At 38.3% G+C, this 17,980-nt stretch overlaps 1 protein-coding gene across 3 annotated transcripts in view; it reads right to left on the reverse strand.

Moving 5' to 3' along the window:
• Positions 1–17,980, reverse strand: part of CBFB (core-binding factor subunit beta) — a 60,596-nt gene that overhangs the window by 14,956 nt on the left and 27,660 nt on the right. The window contains exons 4-5 of one of the 3 annotated variants that reach the window (XM_024732917.1): positions 11,536–11,652; positions 1,351–1,477 (exon numbers count right to left, since the gene is read on the reverse strand). In XM_024732917.1, the coding sequence (XP_024588685.1) occupies positions 1,351–1,477; positions 11,536–11,652 (244 nt within the window). Of the gene's footprint in view, positions 1–1,350; positions 1,478–9,712; positions 11,061–11,535; positions 11,653–17,980 lie in introns of those variants that run through there. The other 2 variants (XM_024732912.1, XM_024732906.1) reach the window with 2 other exon arrangements.

Raw genomic sequence — 17,980 nt, forward strand, 5'->3', positions numbered from 1 at the left:
AAAAAAAAAAAAATATATATATATATATAAAAATATATATGAAATAATATCAGCTGACACCTAGTCAGTGCCACATTCTCTAAAAGTGCTTTCACATGTATTTACTCATTTAATCCTTACAATGACCCTATGAGATAGGCACAATTAGCCCTATTTTATAGATGAGGAAACTCAGGCACGGAAAGGTGAAATAATTTGTCAGAGGTGATAAAGTGCCAGAGCCAGATTCAGATCTTGCCATCTGGCTCTAGAGTCTGGGCTCTTAACCACTGTCTTTGCGTGCGTGCGCACACACACACACACACACACACTTTTATATTAATTTAAATAGTGTATGTATAATTTAGTGAATGAAAAAACAACATTTTCTCTACTATGTAACAATGACTTAAAAACATTTTTTAACGTGGAAAAACTACCAACATAAAAATTACCATCTTAACCACCTTTAAGTGTACAGTTCAGTAGTGTTAAGTAAGCACATTCACACTGTTGTGCAACCTATCTCCAGAACTCTTTTTAATGCCTGGAAATTATTCTATTTCGTTGATAGTCATATCAAATTTAAACACTGGACAAGACTAAATTTGAGTGTTTAAGACTGAGGTAGACATGGATAATAAAACTATAAAAAGACACAAGGAAGTGATTACTATAAAAACTGAGAAAATTATTATTTTTGAAGGGAGGGAAAAGGTCATAATTAGATGTACACATGGAGGGGGCTACTGGGTTAACTGTCACATTTTTATTTTTTTTTTACCTGGATGGTTATAAGGGTGTTATTAGCCTTCTAATAACTAAGCTACATAGTTTTTGATGTAGATTTGGTGTGTACTTTACCATAAAAAGGTTAAAAGAAAAATAGTCTAGGTTAATTCCATTCTTTGAGTAGTTTGAAAATAAATTTTCCTCTAGTGAAGAGACTATACAAATGACTGAAAATTATGTTACAAAATCAAGACAAATATTTATAGAAAAGTGGGAAATAATGTTACTCCCAGAGAGTTTAATAATGTTCTAAAAATATGTATCCTATGATAATGTAAGGTAATTTTTACATATAATCTGAAAGATAATTAAGAAAAAAGAGGTAAGATATTTGGATCAATCAATTAATAGAAAATATACCTTATCATAGTAAATATTTTTTTGAGGACCAATAAATGAGGAATTCATGTACAACCTTAAAATTAAGACTAACTTTCTTTATAGCAATTACATTTAATAAACACAAAGTCACAGAGTACAACTTTTAAAAAATTAAAGACATTGAACTACTAAACTATTTAAAATCATTATGCACAAACATCACAAATAGAGCCTGAGAGTTTTGGGGAAAGTACTAACCAGTTACTGCCAGCAGCTGTGAAACTCTCACCTCCATTTCCTCCCGATGAGACCTGTCTCTATCTTCAAATTCACGTGTCCTTCTCCGGGCCTCTTCAAAGGCCTGTTGTGCTAATGCATCCTCCTGCTGTCATAAGAATATATGAAATAGATATTTTAATTTTGATTTATAATAAAAAAAATTGGGGGGTGTCTTATTTTTTGAAAGAAATGAACAGCAGAGTATTTCTCAAAACATCAAAGCCATAAAAAAAGTCAGAGCAACTTCTAAAAGAAAACTTCAGTATTTTCATGTTCTATTATAACACCTTGGAAATAGTAATCGTGTTCAGTCATATTCTAACAACTGAAAATGCTCTTCCCTTTCTGTCCTCACCTCATCCTCTTCACCAAAGTAAAATCCTGATCAAGTCAATATTTAAAACATAGAAGTATAAGGAAAAAGAAATTATTAAATACTTCTACAGTGTGGGGATAAGACAGGCCAGGCGCTCTAAGAATGACACTAAAGCCAGAAATATAAAAAAGATATTAACATAATCGACTGTACAAATGTTAGAAACTTCTAGACAACAAAAAGAAAATTCCAAGGGATATTATCAACAAAAATTTATTTGTAACATATAACAAATCTATCCTAATCCTTTCCCAACTAATGGATAAAGATCTGAAGGAAACCCAGATACTTCAAACTTCTTGTGTCTAAAAGGTAACCAATTTAAACTTTCCCTTTACACTTCTTTAGTCTGGATGGTGGCACTACTCACTCATTTTGGTCAAGAACTGGAGCTGCCTTTGACACTTTACTCTCCCCGTCTCCATAGAGCCAATCAACCACCAAATCCTATCCATCTGACCTCCTATTTTTTGAATCTTTAGGCTCCTTTTCATTCCTACATTTTCCTGGTTCAGGATCCTAAGATCTTTCACCCAAATTACTGCAAAGTCTCTTCCTGTTTCCATTCTGTCATCCCCCAATCCAAAACACAGCCATCAGAGCGTGCCTTCTAAAGGACAATCGGACCACAATACTCCCCAACTTAAAGCTCCCTCGTTGTCTACAGCACAGGATGCTCAAGTGTGTGATTTGCAGTCACGTACTTCTCAACACTAGGATTTTCAATGGCACACTTGAAGAAACTAAAATATCAAAAACAATGCCAAAAAAGTCTTCAATATTCACTGTCCTAGTTTCATTACAGCAAGGGGTGGCCAGATAACTATGTTCTAGCCAATGATATAGAAGTGTAAGTCAATGAATGGGCCTTCTGAGAAAGTCATTTAAGAGACATGTCACCTTTCCTTCTTCCTGGGAACCGATGCAATGACCAGCGATACAGCAACCATCTTGCAAACATAATACTGAGGATGTTGCCACACACTGAGCATAGTACAGCAGGAAAATGAAAAGAGCCACAGCCCCTGATAATATAATTGCCTGAACTGCATACTGTTGATATCTTATTCTGTGTGATAAATCCTTTATTTGGCTCTGTTAGTAGGGTTGTTTGATACTTGCAATTTTCACTGACACAAGGTCTATAACTTAAACAAAAGTGAAAGGTGTGATCAAGTCTCCATTCTTATGTTGCATTTACTAGCTCTGTGACCCAGGGCAAGGTATTTCATTTTCTAAGCCTCAGTAAACTCACATGTAAAATGCACGTAGTAGTAATACTTATGTCTCAAGATTAAATGAGATAACATATAAAAATGCTTAAGTGCACTACCTGACAACATTCAATAAATGCTATTATTTTATAAGCATTTGTGAACATGTAAAATTTACACGTGACTAAACATTACTATAAATAGCAACTGTATTCTCAGAATGTACTACATAAGCCAGAGGCACCTGCAAAAGAACACTGTTCCCAAATGCCAAGGACTTTCTCTTATTTGATTAGATATCAACCAGGACAGGTCTGCTGTTAACAGGATATCCCTTCTGTCCTGTGCATTCATTCACTTTTTCATTTATTCCACAAATATTCCGTGAGTCTTTATTATGCCCAAGTCACTGTGCTGGGTGCCATGCATACAATGTGTGGGAGCAAATGGTGCTTTTCCTTATAGTTTCTGGTCTAGAAGGGCAGGTGGACAATGAACAAATAATTACAAAAATCAATATATAATTATCAGTGTGACTTAGTAAAGGATTACAAGATGAAATGAGAGCATATAACACGAGATGTAATCTAACTCCCTAAGGAAGTTATTAGCCACTCATGTGTATCTAGCAATGATCATAGATTTTTACCTTATTAAAATTAAAAAAAGTATTATTACTAATATTTGAAGTAAAATAAGCTAAGAGAGATTTGGTAGCTCTCTATTCTCTAATTCCAGCTTCTATCTTGGTCTTTTCTAGTAAGATGTGAAATGTATGTGCAATGAACAGAGTCTGCACTTTAAATGGTTAAATCTGAAAGATGATCAGTGATCCAGTGTTATCCTGATCCTTTCCTGTTGCGAACTTAAGTAACACCTCCCTTTCAAGGACAGCATAAAGGGTACTTACTGATAAAACTATACACTCACCCATAAAGTGTGCTCAAATGGATAGGGACAAATAACCCTATCCAGACTCAGGTGGTGGGAGGCTTTCAGCACTCCAGTCCCCACCAGCTACTTGTTATACTAGCCTGTTACTCCACGGTCTATACCACAGTCTGCACAAAGTAGTCAGGTGGGGTCATCATAAAAGGTGGCTGGGTGTTTGTGAAACCCACGTGGTAAATAAAGACCTAGCAGTGCTCTCATAGAGCATATATATACACCATTCTTAACCATTCTTGCTACACTGATTTTGTCTTTATTGTATTGCTAAATCTACAATTATATTTATTTTACAGTTTGGTAATACTTACCTTTCTGTGCAATGAATTTAAAAAATAGAAGTATATATTTAATGAAAAATTAAGAATCAAATTCGTTTCCAAGAAAGCTGATGATGAATGCATAATTTGTACAAAATAACGACATTTCCTATTCTCTGTGGGGACCAGAATGATATCACTGATCACATGAAAACCAAAAGAAATAAATCTGCTGAAGAAGCATCAACATATACTTCAAAGGCGACAATTTAACATGTGCAGCTGCAAACGGTACATTTAACACCATTCTGTAAAACATAACTTTTTATTTACATCAAACGACTCTTCTAAATTTTCACTCACATTCTCATCAACATACAAAAAGCAAAGCTGTTCATATGTTGGCTTTGCTGACAGAAAAACCCTGCAAAAAGCTAAAGGATACCAGTTTTACATCAGTGTCATTAGGTACTTCAAATAGAAAATCTGTTCAACCCAATACGGTTCAATTTTTCTCATCATATTATTTGGAAGGTCATTATATTGAAGGTGAAACATATTTTTGTGACTGCTAATTTAAAAAGTACAAAACTGAAGATAGAGTTATTGGTTCTTAAACTGATAACACAAATACAAATGTTGGTGGAGCAAACGTTTAAACACCGTATAAGAAATAACATTCTCAGTGAATTTTTAAAACTATGAAATAGAAATTTACTAGTAATTAGTTGTGGTACACATGAAATTCATAATTGTTATCCAAACAATTCTTATCCAAAGTACTGAGGTATTCTACCAATCATTTAGACATTAGAGTTGCATAAATTACAAATATATTTATGTATCCATAGTTAAAGTCACTGAACTATAAAATTTCTGTGACAAAGCTGATGCTGAATACAAATAAATTCACATGACATTATACAGGCACTTTGGATTTTAGAAATTTGAGCCTTTGAAAAACTTCTATGAAATCAACCTAGTTCCTAAAATGGCATTGATCTCTTTTTTTTTTGTAAATGAGTCCTCAGTTATATTTGTTCAAAATTAGTTGGAAATCTCTGATTAAAGTATTCAATGGTGAAGCATCAAATTTTTCAGTTTTCCAAGCTTTTAGAGAATTGCAATTATTGAAAATCAAACATAAAGACAACACTGAAATTTATCCTACAAATTACAGAAAATAAAGAAATGAAAGTATATCAGCAAACATGATTCAATTTTGAGTTTATACAATTATACTCAGAAATATCTTCATTTGTGGGAAACTTTTAAAACATTTTATTGAACTATTTACACATACAAAAAAGTACACATATCTTAAGGCTGTGTTGTCCAATACTGTAGCCACTAGCCACGTGTGACTACTGCATACTTGAAATGTTGCTAATTTGAGTCTGTAAGTGGAAAATACACACTGGATTTCAAATACTTGTTACCAAAACAGGTAAATATCCCAATAAATATTTATATTGATTTTATGTTCAAATGATAATATTTTGGATATACTGGGATAAATAAAATATAAAAATTAATAATTTTCAAACCTTTTTAAATGTGGCTTTTAAAAAATTTTAATTTACATAATGTGGCTCACATTTGAATTCTACTGGACAGCACTGTCCTAAAAGATACCTTGATGAATCTTCAGAAACTGAACTTTCCATGTAACTAAAAGCCATATGAAGAGACAGAACAGCACCAGCATCTCAGAGGTTGTCTTTTCCTCCATTCCAGGAACTACCCTCCTCTCCCAAGGATAAACCACTATCCTTCCTTTTAACAACATGTATTATTAGTTTTACCTATTTTTGTACTTTTATATAAATGTATTCATATAGCATGTGCTTTTCTAATACACTCAATGTATTTGTGAAATTCACCCATATTGGTATGCTAGTTGTAGTTTTTCATTTTCATTGTATTTCTCTGTATGAACATGCAATTTATCCATTTGACTGTTAGTGGGCATTTGGGCAGTTTATAGTTTCTGGCTATTAACCAATAATGCCTCTACAATGTCCTAGTACCTATCTTTTGATGAATATATGTATTCATTCCCATTGCATACCATGCCTCAGGACAGAACTGCTGGATCATAGGTATACACATGTGCAGTTTTAGTATTTATTGCCAAATGTTGTGTCAACTTTATGTAATCAAACACCACACCAACTGTTGTTCTGCATCCTTGCCAACATTTGTCAAAGGTACTCTGAACAAAGGCAAAAAGACAATACCTGTGAAAATATTTCAGTTGAAATACTTATACAATTTAATTTTTAAAAATGTAATTGTGACTACCCTCTGTTTATCTCTTAGCCTACCAGGTACCTGAGCATCTATTGGAGAGTTTTGTTCTCACATGGCAGAGAGAGAGATTGAGCAAGCTTAGCTCCCTTGTGCATGTCTTATCAGGACACTAATCCTATCATATCAGGGCCCCACTCTTAGGACTCATTTAACCTTAACAGACCCCATAAAGGTCCTATCTCCAAATACAGTCATATTGGAAGTTGGGAGTTCAAAATATGAATTTTGGGGGAACACAAACATGCCGTCCACAATAGCTGGTAAGTGGTGGGGCCAGGAATCACAATTACATGACCATGAAGCGCCTACTCCTAACTTCTATACTTCATTGCCTCTTTACATTTACTATCTTCCAGAAGACTGGGGGATGGGGAAAGCTCCAGAGAAGTGCTGACTGTTGACTGAATGGTTGGTATCCCCTGCTTTAAAATTTTTATATTATGTAAGACCTATTATTATATTAGTTTACTATGACAAAAGATGGTACTTATCAAAGTACTTACTTTGATAAGTAAGTGATAAAGCCCTATTTGTGGACCAGGGCAACAAAGCAGGGAAATTTTCAGTATGGAAAATACTGTGGGCTAAACTTTAAATTTTTACCTATCACTTTAATAAAATATTTCAGTTTTAGAAGTCAACTCAATCTGAAATTCACCCTTACATAAATTCAATCTGCTGTATCACTCCTTACAGAAACAGCCTTCTAAACTGCCAATTATTTACTATTTTTCTGAAGGAATTAGGTATTCCTTATCCCTGTGGAAATCAAGGTAGCAGAGATTCTTTCTTAAGAATTTTAACTTTGAACCTGAATTTTTTACTAGGAAGGTTTAGTTTTTTGATCTCTTAAGAAGAAAATTCCTACATTTCTATATATGGTGAGCAAAATGGGAATAACAGAAATAACAAAAAGAGAGCTCCTTTTTATTCTTGCCATTATTTTAACTTTATTAAGAGGATTAATATTAAACAACTGAAAAAATTAACACCCGCTAATAATCAGATACTCTGACATGTTCTTTCAGCATTTTGAATATGTCATCACACTATCTTCTGGCCTGCATAATTTCAAAAGACAAGTCAGCTCTTAATCTTATTGTGGCTCCCTTGTATGTAATGAGGCCTATTTCTTGCTGCTTTTAAGATTCTCTTTGTTTTTCAACAGTTTGGCTATGATGTACCTAGTTGTGGATTTCTTTCTGCTTACCCTACTTGGAGTTCATTAAACTTCTTGGACATGGAGATGAATATTTTTCATCAAATTTAGAAGTTTTCAGCCATTATTTCTTAAAACATATTTTCTGCCCCTTTCTTTCTCTCCTTATCGCCTGGGACTTTCATTACATATATGTTGGTCTGTGTGCTGGTGTCCTACAATCTCTGATACTGTTCATTTTTCTTTGTTCTTTCTGTTCTTGAGACTGGATAATCTCTATTAATCTATGTTCAAGTTCACTAATTCTTCTGCCAGCTTAAATCTGTTGAGTCTGTGAATTTTTCATTTCAGTTATTGTACTTTTCAATTCTAGAATTTCTACTTGATTCTTTTTAAAAATTTAGATCTCTTTATTAATATTCTGTCTTTCATGAGTCACTGTCATAATTGTCCTTCAATTCTTTAAAGGAAGAAATTTTCCTTTAGCTCTTTGAACACACTGAAAAAGAACTGCTTTTAAGTCTTTTGTCACTAAGAACCATCATTTGAGGCAGAGTATCTACTGCCTGCTTTTTCCCCTGAGTATCAGTCACACTTTTGTGCTTATTTGCATGTCTTATAATTTCCTGTTAAAAACTGGATATTTTAGATAATATACTGTAGCAACTCTGAATTCTGACCCCTGCCTCCAGCCTGTTGTTGCTGTTTTCTGTTTGTCTACTTAGTGACTTGCCTAGTTGTGTGGAGTCTGTTTCCCCAGCAGTGTGCAGTCTCTGATGTCACTGCTTAGTTTTTTTTCTTTTTAAGCCTTGCTTTCTAGGGGGTTGCCCCTGGGTCAGCATAACCTAGTGGTCAGCCAATGATTGGTCAGAGGTTTTGCTTAAACACCTTGAGTCAGAAGGCTTCTAATCCTTTGCCATGGGATCTGTGTGTGGCTTACTTTCAAAGTGCAGGTAGTTTATCAGTCTACCCTGTATTCAGCCAGGGACTAGCAGCTTTCAAGGGCTCTCTCTGTCCTCTCTTGAACAGGTGTAGCCTTGCACATGTACATAGCCTTTTGGACCATGAGAGGTTAAGTGTGATCTCAATAAGGCTTACTTTAGCTATCTCTTTCCCTAGATTTCCCTGATAAATTTCTGGCTAGTCTGCCATTTTGTTGCTTCCTGAAACATTAGTTTTCTCCAGTTGTTTGCCACAGAGACTGCTATTGTTTTCAATAACAGCCCTGGATATGTATTTTTCCAAGTGCTACTCTAAATAAAGTCAGCTCCCTCTGAGAGGACAGCAGAGCTGCCAGTCCTCATGGCTCTACCCTGCCCAGGGTAGGACTTGAGGAACCACAGAGCTAAGGGAGATGGGAGCAGCTCCCGACAAAAATGCCAGACTCTCACTGTTCTTACTGAAATTCACTAGCTTTGTTTGAATAAATGCCTCTCAATATATGTCCTTTGGTTAATTTCCAGAGACCTTAAATGGGTTTTTGTCTGTTTGTTTACAATTTTGTTAAGTTTAATCACTGCTTTTTGGAGAGAGAATCTGCCAAGCTCCTCACTCAGCCATTTCAAAAGTGCTGCTCCCACATTTTATTTTAAACTGGGTCCCCCCACCATAATGTGCTATGGATCCAGAACAAATATTAAACAGAACCATCTACTACACTTCGAAGTGCCCCACTAAGCACACAGCGGTAATCCAGTGCAATTTAGAACCACTGAAGGAAAAACCTTCCCCAAACCAGGACCAATATTTGGGTCTCAATCTCTTCAGAATTCACCAATATTATGAGAACATGAGACTTTCTTTACTTACTCTTTTTAAAAAATACTTCCTAACTGTGGTTGATAACAACAAACTGTATATAAAGAGAGACAAGGAAGGCGGGGAGGCCCATGGATGGAAGTGTGTGTGTGTGTGTGTGTGTACTGGGCGGGGGGGTCAAGAATGGAGAGAGGGTCAAAAAAGAGGGTCAAAAATTAGGGCTTCCCTGGTGGCGCACTGGTTGAGAGTCCGCCTACCGATGCAGGGGACACGGGTTCGTGCCCCGGTCCGGGAAGATCCCACATGCCGCAGAGCGGCTGGGCCCGTGAGCCATGGCCGCCGAGCCTGCGCGTCTGGAGCCTGTGCTCCGCAACGGGAGAGGCCACAACAGTGAGAGGCCTGCATACCGCAGGTGAAAAAAAAAAAATTAGAGAAAGGGCCTTCCCTCATCCCCCATCAGAGCTGGCACCCAGGGGAGGGTTCTTGAGGGAGCTGTGAGGGTCCACAGACGTGCCTCAGCCTATGAGATGGTAGAAGATCCAGCATCCAAAAGTGACCCAGTGACTGGCCCAGCTGAGCTCTGACCACTTGTGGACAGTGTATGCCATGCTGTAGCCCTGCTCCTCTGTGGTATCGTCCACATCAACGTCAAACAGGGAGCCCAGGTAGGTCAGATGGAAGATGGCCAGGGCCCCAAAGAGCAGATTTAAGGCTCGCACCCCCAAGCCCAAACGATGCTGGTGTGAACAGTCTGGTGGGCACCTTTTCGACAAGACACAGGCACTGAGGATCCGAGCCAGACGCTTTCGGAGGATGTGCTCCACATAAGTGATAAATGCCAGGGACAGCAGCACCGCAGCCAGGTGGAAGCTAAAGCCGTGCAGGAGGGCACTGGTTGCATAGGTGACCAGCACGGCTGAAAAGGTCCCGAGGTGGAGAGCATTCTTGAAAACATAGTTATTTAGCCAACAAGACATGGGCAGGTTCCAGCTTGTGACAACTTCCACCATGGACCGGGGCAGCTCCACATTCAGTGGCTTAGAGACCGTCAGGTCCCATTCCAGGTGACCCTTCTCCTCGGTGAAGCCAGCCCCCGCCAATGTGGCTGTGGCCTCAGATAGAAAGCCCACAAAATAGTTGCTGAAGTGGAAGGAGACAGCACTCTCGTAGGCTCGCAGCCACTTGTGAAGGAGGTGGTCACCATCAAGGGGAATGAAGTAGGGGAAGAGGTAGGGGCCCACACAGGTGGACAGCACGAGGCACAGCAGGGCCAGCACCAGGCTCTGGGCCACCTTCTGCAGCCACTGGCGGCTCAGCGGGAGGCCTTGGACAGCCTGTAGGTAGCTGTGGAAGGATATCCAGGGCCCAAAGACGATGGTGCCCACAAAGTAGAGGTAGCCCATGAACTCCACGGGTGAGGGCACCACACCCACCTCGCCCCGGTCCAGATCAAAGCCCAGAGACACTGCCTTCATGGCCACAATCATCTGGGCCCCTCGCATCTTGTGCCATGTCACAGTGTCCACCATGTGCATCTCACCCATGAGTAGGTAGATGAGGATGGTGACGGAGAGGAAGACGCCACGATGGGAGGAATGTCGGCAGAGGAACAGCACGAGGTAGCACAGAAGGCAGAGCAGCATGACCCAAACCATGTGCAGCTGGAAGAAGTGGTAGAGGCTGAAGAACCCACCTGCCACGGTGCTTGCATGCTTCAGGTAGGATGGCAACCCAAGCCTCCCGAGGAGGCGGCAGGCGAGGCAGATGGCAAGGAGCAGCCAGATCTGGTCAAGGCCCTGCTGGGCAGTAGGCAGGAGACAGCCCTGTAGGAGCTGCTGGAAAAATTCCTGGCGGCTGAAGGTGGCCATTGTGGACCCCCACGGATGGATGAACAGATGGATAGACTTGGCAGTAAAGAAGCTGCGGTCCAGGGGCCCAGGGACACACCACCGCCACCACTGTCGCCGCCTCCTCCGGGCAGCCTCCCCCGCAAGCTGCAAGGCCGGGACCAGCTGAGACTCCCAGGGCAGCACTGTATACTTACTCTTAAAGACTGGGTAAAATAGATCTCCAGACAAAGGCAAGATTAGGGGTAAATAAAGGGACCACAGTCAGTAAAGCCTGAAGCCACCCTACCTGGGCTCGCTCCTCATCAAACTCCAGGCAGCCCATACCATCCAGTCTCTGGAGATCAATCCAACCTTTCCAGATAACACAGACTCCATTCAGAATCATGGGAGCCTTCAAATATACCTAAGACACAGAGAGAAGGATGAAAACCAATGATAAGCCATCAGACACATAAAAAGCAAAGGATAAACTTACTTATGAAAACTGTTTTTTTTGGGGGGGAAAAAAATAAATTATAAAATTAAGAATTGTAGGAAAGTATACAAAGCATAGCCTCTGACCATATTCTATAAATTAAGTTAATCTGGTTTACCAGGATTTTATTTCTAGTCACAATTTTTCCAGATTATTTATTTTTTTAAAGATTTAATTTTATTTTCATTTTTCGCTGTGTTGGGTCTTCATTGCTGCGCGTGGGCTTTGCCCAGTTGGGCTTCTCGTTGTGGTGGCTTCTCTTGTTGTTGAGCACAGGCTCTAGGTGTGTGGGCTTTAGTAGTTGTGGCACGCGGGCTCTGGTAGTTGTGGCTCGTGGGCTCTAGAGCACAGGCTCAGTAGTTGTGGTACATGGGCTTAGTTGCTCCGCGGCATGTGGGATCTCCCTGGACCAGGGCTCGAACCCGTGTCCCCTACACTGGCAGGAGGATTCTTATCCACTGCATCACCGGGGAAGTCCCTCCAGATTATTTTTTTATTTTTATTTTTTTTTTGTAGTACGTGGGCCTCTCACTGTCGTGGCCTCTCCCGTTGCGGAGCACAGGCTCCGGACGCGCAGGCTCAGCGGCCATGGCTCACGGGCCCAGCCGCTCCGCGGCGTGTGGGATCTTTCCGGACCGGGGCACAAACCCGCGTCCCCTGCATCGGCAGGGGGACTCTCAACCACTGCGCCATCAGGGAAGCCCCAGATTATTTTTAAAAGGAAGTTTTACAGATTTTGTAAAAACTGTAGTAAGGTGATACTTGAAGTGACATTGTTTCTTTTGCAGCTGAAGCTAGGACAATCAGGTACTTTGCTTTAATTTTTGAATCTTGAGTAGGAAGACATAAAGATGTAAATCAACTGGAATTCACTAGGCCCTGAAGAGAGCACGCACTGTTTCTCCCTGTTTGGATACCTGGAGCCACCCAAGGTCAGGTTCTTCATATTTCCTTTCCGTTTTATAAGCTACATCATAGATTCCTGGTAAGTAATGCTGTTTTTCTTTCTTTTTCTTTTTTTACTTAAGTTAGCCAGAGTTGATTTCTACCACTTTTAGCCAAAGAACCTTAACTGATACAACATTTATTTATGCATACTAAACATAAGAGAGTTCTTCTGTTTCAAGTATATAACCCTCGAGCAAAAGTCACTTTAGGTATGATTTCCAAATTTAAATCACTTTCATTTTTGATCACCAAATTAATTTTCATATTGCCTGTAAATATATTTGTTCTCAAGAGCAATTAAGGATCCATCAAGAAAGGAAAGGTGCTAATGCTATCATCTTGAGGTGAGTATTTTACTGTGATATAGTAAGAAAATATAAAAGAGAAGAAAAGAGAAATTTGTCAGTTCTTACAATCTCCCTCATCATAACAACATTTTATTCTAATAAGTACTTCAAAAAAAAAACCCAACATTGTTATTTTAGGTCTTCTCTACCTCATTTAACACAGGCTTCTGAATAAAAATCAGCATAGATTTTTTTTTTTTATCATTTACTGCCTTAACAAGATCTTTTAAATGCAGAGGATGCAGGACTTCAATGAGTTTTCAAAATTCCAAGTTATCCAATATATCTTTATAAATAAGGTTCTTCATCTGCTTACATCAAATATATTTTCTTCGGATAATCTCAGTGCTTTTGTGAGCTAAAATTAGCATTATTTATTACCTATAATTATATAGTCAGTAAGGCAGTTTCTCATTTTGAGGAAAAAGCTGGAAGCATCAACTTTTTCTTTACTCAATTCAGCAGTTTCTTCAACAAAAAAAATCATAAGGCATTCTTGTTGTACAGAAGTTTAATAAAAATAACTTATCAAATTATTAATTATGTCAGTAATTAAAAATATGCAACAAAAATGACTACTGAGACACCTGTAAAATAAAACCTAGAGGACTGGGCTTCCTTGGTGGAGCAGTGGTTGAGAGTCCGCCTGCCAATGCAGGGGACACAGGTTCGTGCCCCGGTCCGGGAAGATCCCACACGCCGAAGAGCGGCTGGGCCCGTGAGCCATGGCCGCTAAGCCTGCGCGTCCGGAGCCTGTGCTCCGCAACAGGAGAGGCCACGACAGTGAGAGGCCCGCGTACCAAAAACAAAAAACAAAAAACAAAAGCCTAGAGGACTTATGCCTTCTTAGTGCATATTTAAGCCATTCCCCTCCACTAGTAAACACAACTGTTTTTCCTGTTAAGGGTCCCAATAAACCATGCTGAATCAATTTCTACTGATATTGGAAAAAAAGCCAAAAACATAAGGTTCCATTTCTCCTCCCATTTGGACCAAGGGAAACAGTCTACAGTTATAGCTGAAACCGTTTAACCACACATTTCCTTCTGTTCTGATAAGTGCTCATTCCTTTCCACACTGTGAATTTAAAACTCCACTGGTATGCACCTAAGTTGAACAAGTAACTGTGACGACCTCATATTCGATACCTCACTAAACCTAAAATAACCCTCTGAATTGCCTATTAATATAACTTGACTTAGCACATCTACTAATCAAGATTCCCACTTACTCTTTCCAACAGAGGAGTGGGTGCTACACAATCAGGAGCACAGCATCTCACTTATCAATCTACCTCATTATTTTAAATTCTCACACTAAACAAAGAGATAATCCTCATCTAATAGCAGAGAAAGGTCAACTTCATGATCAGATTCTATATTCTTCATCAATGACTTACATCTTTTAGATCCAAAGATTCCATAATCTAACTTATTCATATTACCTTCCATAGTCAAAAAATATTTTCCTTACGAAATTACCAAGCTCGTAAACAGCTGATTTATCACTTCTTTATAAAAGTTTTCTCATGACTAAGAAAACCACTGATCTGCTTTGGAAAATTCCTAAATGGGTTCAGAAAATGGCTACAGTTCATAATCAAGGCTAGTGCCTGGAACTGTAATTTAAAATATTTAGATGATCCTGTGATTTATTTAGATTGTTCACATTTAAATAAATAGAGTTTTATGTGTAGACCTTCAAAGTAAATGCTTGGCACTTTCGTACATTCATGAATACCAAACCTTGAAGTACAAAGAAAAACTCTCTTACTTTGGCATTTTGTAATGTAATTTAATAATGTCATTTAAACATTCAGACATTTTTCACTGAAAATAATGATGGTTTATTTTATACTGTGAAAAGAAAATGTATTAGAATATGACCTAGGGTTTAAACCCACTGTCCTAGAACAATTAAATGTTTTATATAAAATGAATTCTATAAAGCCTTTAAAATGGGTAAATATTCAGCTAATCACACACAAAAATAACAAAATAGCTTGCTTATCTTTCCAAAAGTAAAATATCAGAGGATGTGTTTAAGACTTCACAGAAAGTTAAAAGTGACTGCAGCCTTACATTTTGTGTTCTTTTGGAAATAAGGTAAAAGTATTGCACAATTTTTTAATCAGCTCAATCTCTAAGTATCAGCATTTGTGATGTTATTTCAATCCAAATTACACAATCACTTTTCTTTCACATTTGTAGCTTTAAATTCCACATCACTGTAGCAGCAGAGCTTCAGCAAAAACATGTACGCACCAACTGTGGCATTATCCATATAATGGGATACCATTCAGCCATAAAAAGGAATAAAGTAGTGATACACGCTACAACATGGATGAACCTTGAAAACATTATGCTAAGTGAAAGAAAGCAGAAAAAGTCCACATACTATATGATTCCATTTATATGAAACATCCAGAATAGGTAAATATAGAGACAGAAAGGATATCAGTGGTTCCCAGGGGCTGAGGGGAGGGGGGAATGAGGAGTGACTGTTAATAAGTACAGGATTTCTTTTTAGGGTGATGAAAATGTTTTGGAATGACAGAGTGGTGACAGCTGCACAATTCTGTGAATATACTAAAAATCCCTGGATTTTTAGTTAATTTAGTGAAGGATGAATTTTATGGTCTATGAATTTTATCTCAATAGAGCTATTATAAAAAATATTTGCAATAAGTTTTATCTGTTACATAGGTGACATCTATAAGATATGTATATGGAGATTTTTGAGCAGGCAGTTGCATATAGGATTCTAGCACTCTGTGAAGAGATATGGGCGATGATATAAATCTGGCAGCCATCAACAACACAGTGGTATTTATTTAAATCCAGGGGAAAGGAAGAGATTACTCAAGCAGTAAGTAGAAGGAGAAAAGAGGGGGACCCATGAAGAACCCTAAGGAAATTCAACTTTCAGATGTATTCTCTCAGAAGAGAATAATCCAGCAGAGCAGCCTATGAACTGCCAGTGAAGAAACAGGAAAACATGCAAAGAGCCTAGTGGCTAAAGGTTAAGTTAAAAGGCCCCCAAGTAAAAATTTCCCCTTTGTTGGCTGCATAAGATTTTGAAGTATTACGTTACAGTATCTTAGGTCACTCATAACTTTTAGCAATGTTCTTATATAAGGCAGGAGTTCTTAGTCTGGAGTTCAGAAAACCCACATGAGTTTGGGTTTATGGATAAGTTTCAAGAAGACCAGAAACCTCCCAAAATTCTGTGTAAAAATGTATGTTCGTGTCCATGTGCATTTTTCTAAGCAAGTCCAATGCTTTCACCAAATTCTCAAAAGGGTGTACAAGGGGAAAAGGATTCAACTATGACAGTAAAAATGCAATTCTTCCCTTTCCCCTCATAGACACCAAGGTCTTTGTATCACCAAGCTTGAGAGATGATAAATACCCTTCATTTAGTAAAGGGACCAAACTGCTTAAGCAGCTAAACATTAGTTACCCTGGGTTTTGAAATGTGCCAGAGGAAGGATAAGAGAGAACTTAGTTAGTTTCCTATTTATCAACCTGTACAAAAGAGTTCTATCTCTGAGTCTGGAGTCTCTTATTCTGAGAGGATATAAATTTGGAATAAACAGTGGCATTTTCAATTGCCCTTTCTTCTACAATACTATAATGGATGTTCAGTGTTTCTAGCTCCTAGGTAGCTGGACTGAGAACAGAAATTGAGCGTACAAAGGGATAGCAGCAAGAGTTCCCTTTATTGAGTGGTTCTGAAGAAGATAATTTCAAGATAATTAAAACAGAATAATTGTAAATTTGCAAAGACTCCCATGCACACTGGTACTGAGCCATAACATCAAGATACACAGAAACCAAGTGTCAAAGCTATTGATAAAAGCAAGAAGCAGATATCTCACCCTCAAAAAACCCATTTCAATTGGAAAGAATATTTCATTTCCTTATAGTAAACTATCAGAGCTCAAATAATTGTGACTCTAGCCAATAAACTTAGATATTAGGGAAAACAGTAGAGGAAATGATCAGTACCCCTTAGGCCCTCAGGACATACCTGAATAATGATTAATAGAAGAACAGAAATACACCTGGAATTTAGAAATGTTTTTCTTGTAGCTTTCCTATAATTTCAATTTGAAAGGATTCACCTACTCAACAAATGTATATTACCTGTCATTTTGTACGTGGTATTATCATAAGGGCAGAGGGGAATACATGATGATTTTTTAAAAAATTGTATCCCACCACCCCAAAAAAGATTCCAACACCAATTAAAGTCTTTAATAAGAGCGGAATGCATACAAAAAGAACTGTAAGAATTAAAACTGAATTCACCCATTACATTTAAGTAGGACTCACTTAACTCCTAAGGTTAATGGAATGTTCCATTGACAGTAATAAAATTGTAAGGAGCTGGATCCAGCAGCTTTGCAACCTCTTTTTAAAGACCACAGTTCTAACAAAGTTGCATATAAACATGACCAGGATATAATATCTGAAGATTATCTACCTGAAAAATCTAAAATATTCAACTGAAAAACCAAGTGAATTAATGAGTTCAATAAAGTGGCTGGTGGGACTTCCCTGATGGCGCAGTGGATAAGACTCTGTGCTCCCAATGCAGGGGGCTTGGGTTCCATCCCTGGTCAGGAAACTAGATCCCACATGCAGCAACTAAGAGTTCGCATGCCGCAATGCCCGCCTGCTGCAACTAAGACCTGGAGCAACCAAATAAATAATTTTAAAAAAATAAATAAATAAATAAAGTGGCTGGTTATATAAAAAAAAAAAACCAACAACCTTCCTGTATTACAACAGTAACTACTTAGAAAATAAAATGAAAAATTAAAAAAACAAACCTTATTTTAAAATAGCATTGGGATTTCCCTGGTGGCGCAGTGGTTAAGAATCCGCCTGCGGGGCTTCCCTAGTGGCACAGTGGTTGGGAGTCCACCTGCCAATGCAGGGGATATGGGTTCAAGC

The sequence above is a fragment of the Neophocaena asiaeorientalis genome, unplaced genomic scaffold (assembly GCF_003031525.2).
Source record: "Neophocaena asiaeorientalis asiaeorientalis breed wild unplaced genomic scaffold, Neophocaena_asiaeorientalis_V1.1 scaffold90, whole genome shotgun sequence".
NCBI lineage: Eukaryota > Metazoa > Chordata > Mammalia > Artiodactyla > Phocoenidae > Neophocaena > Neophocaena asiaeorientalis.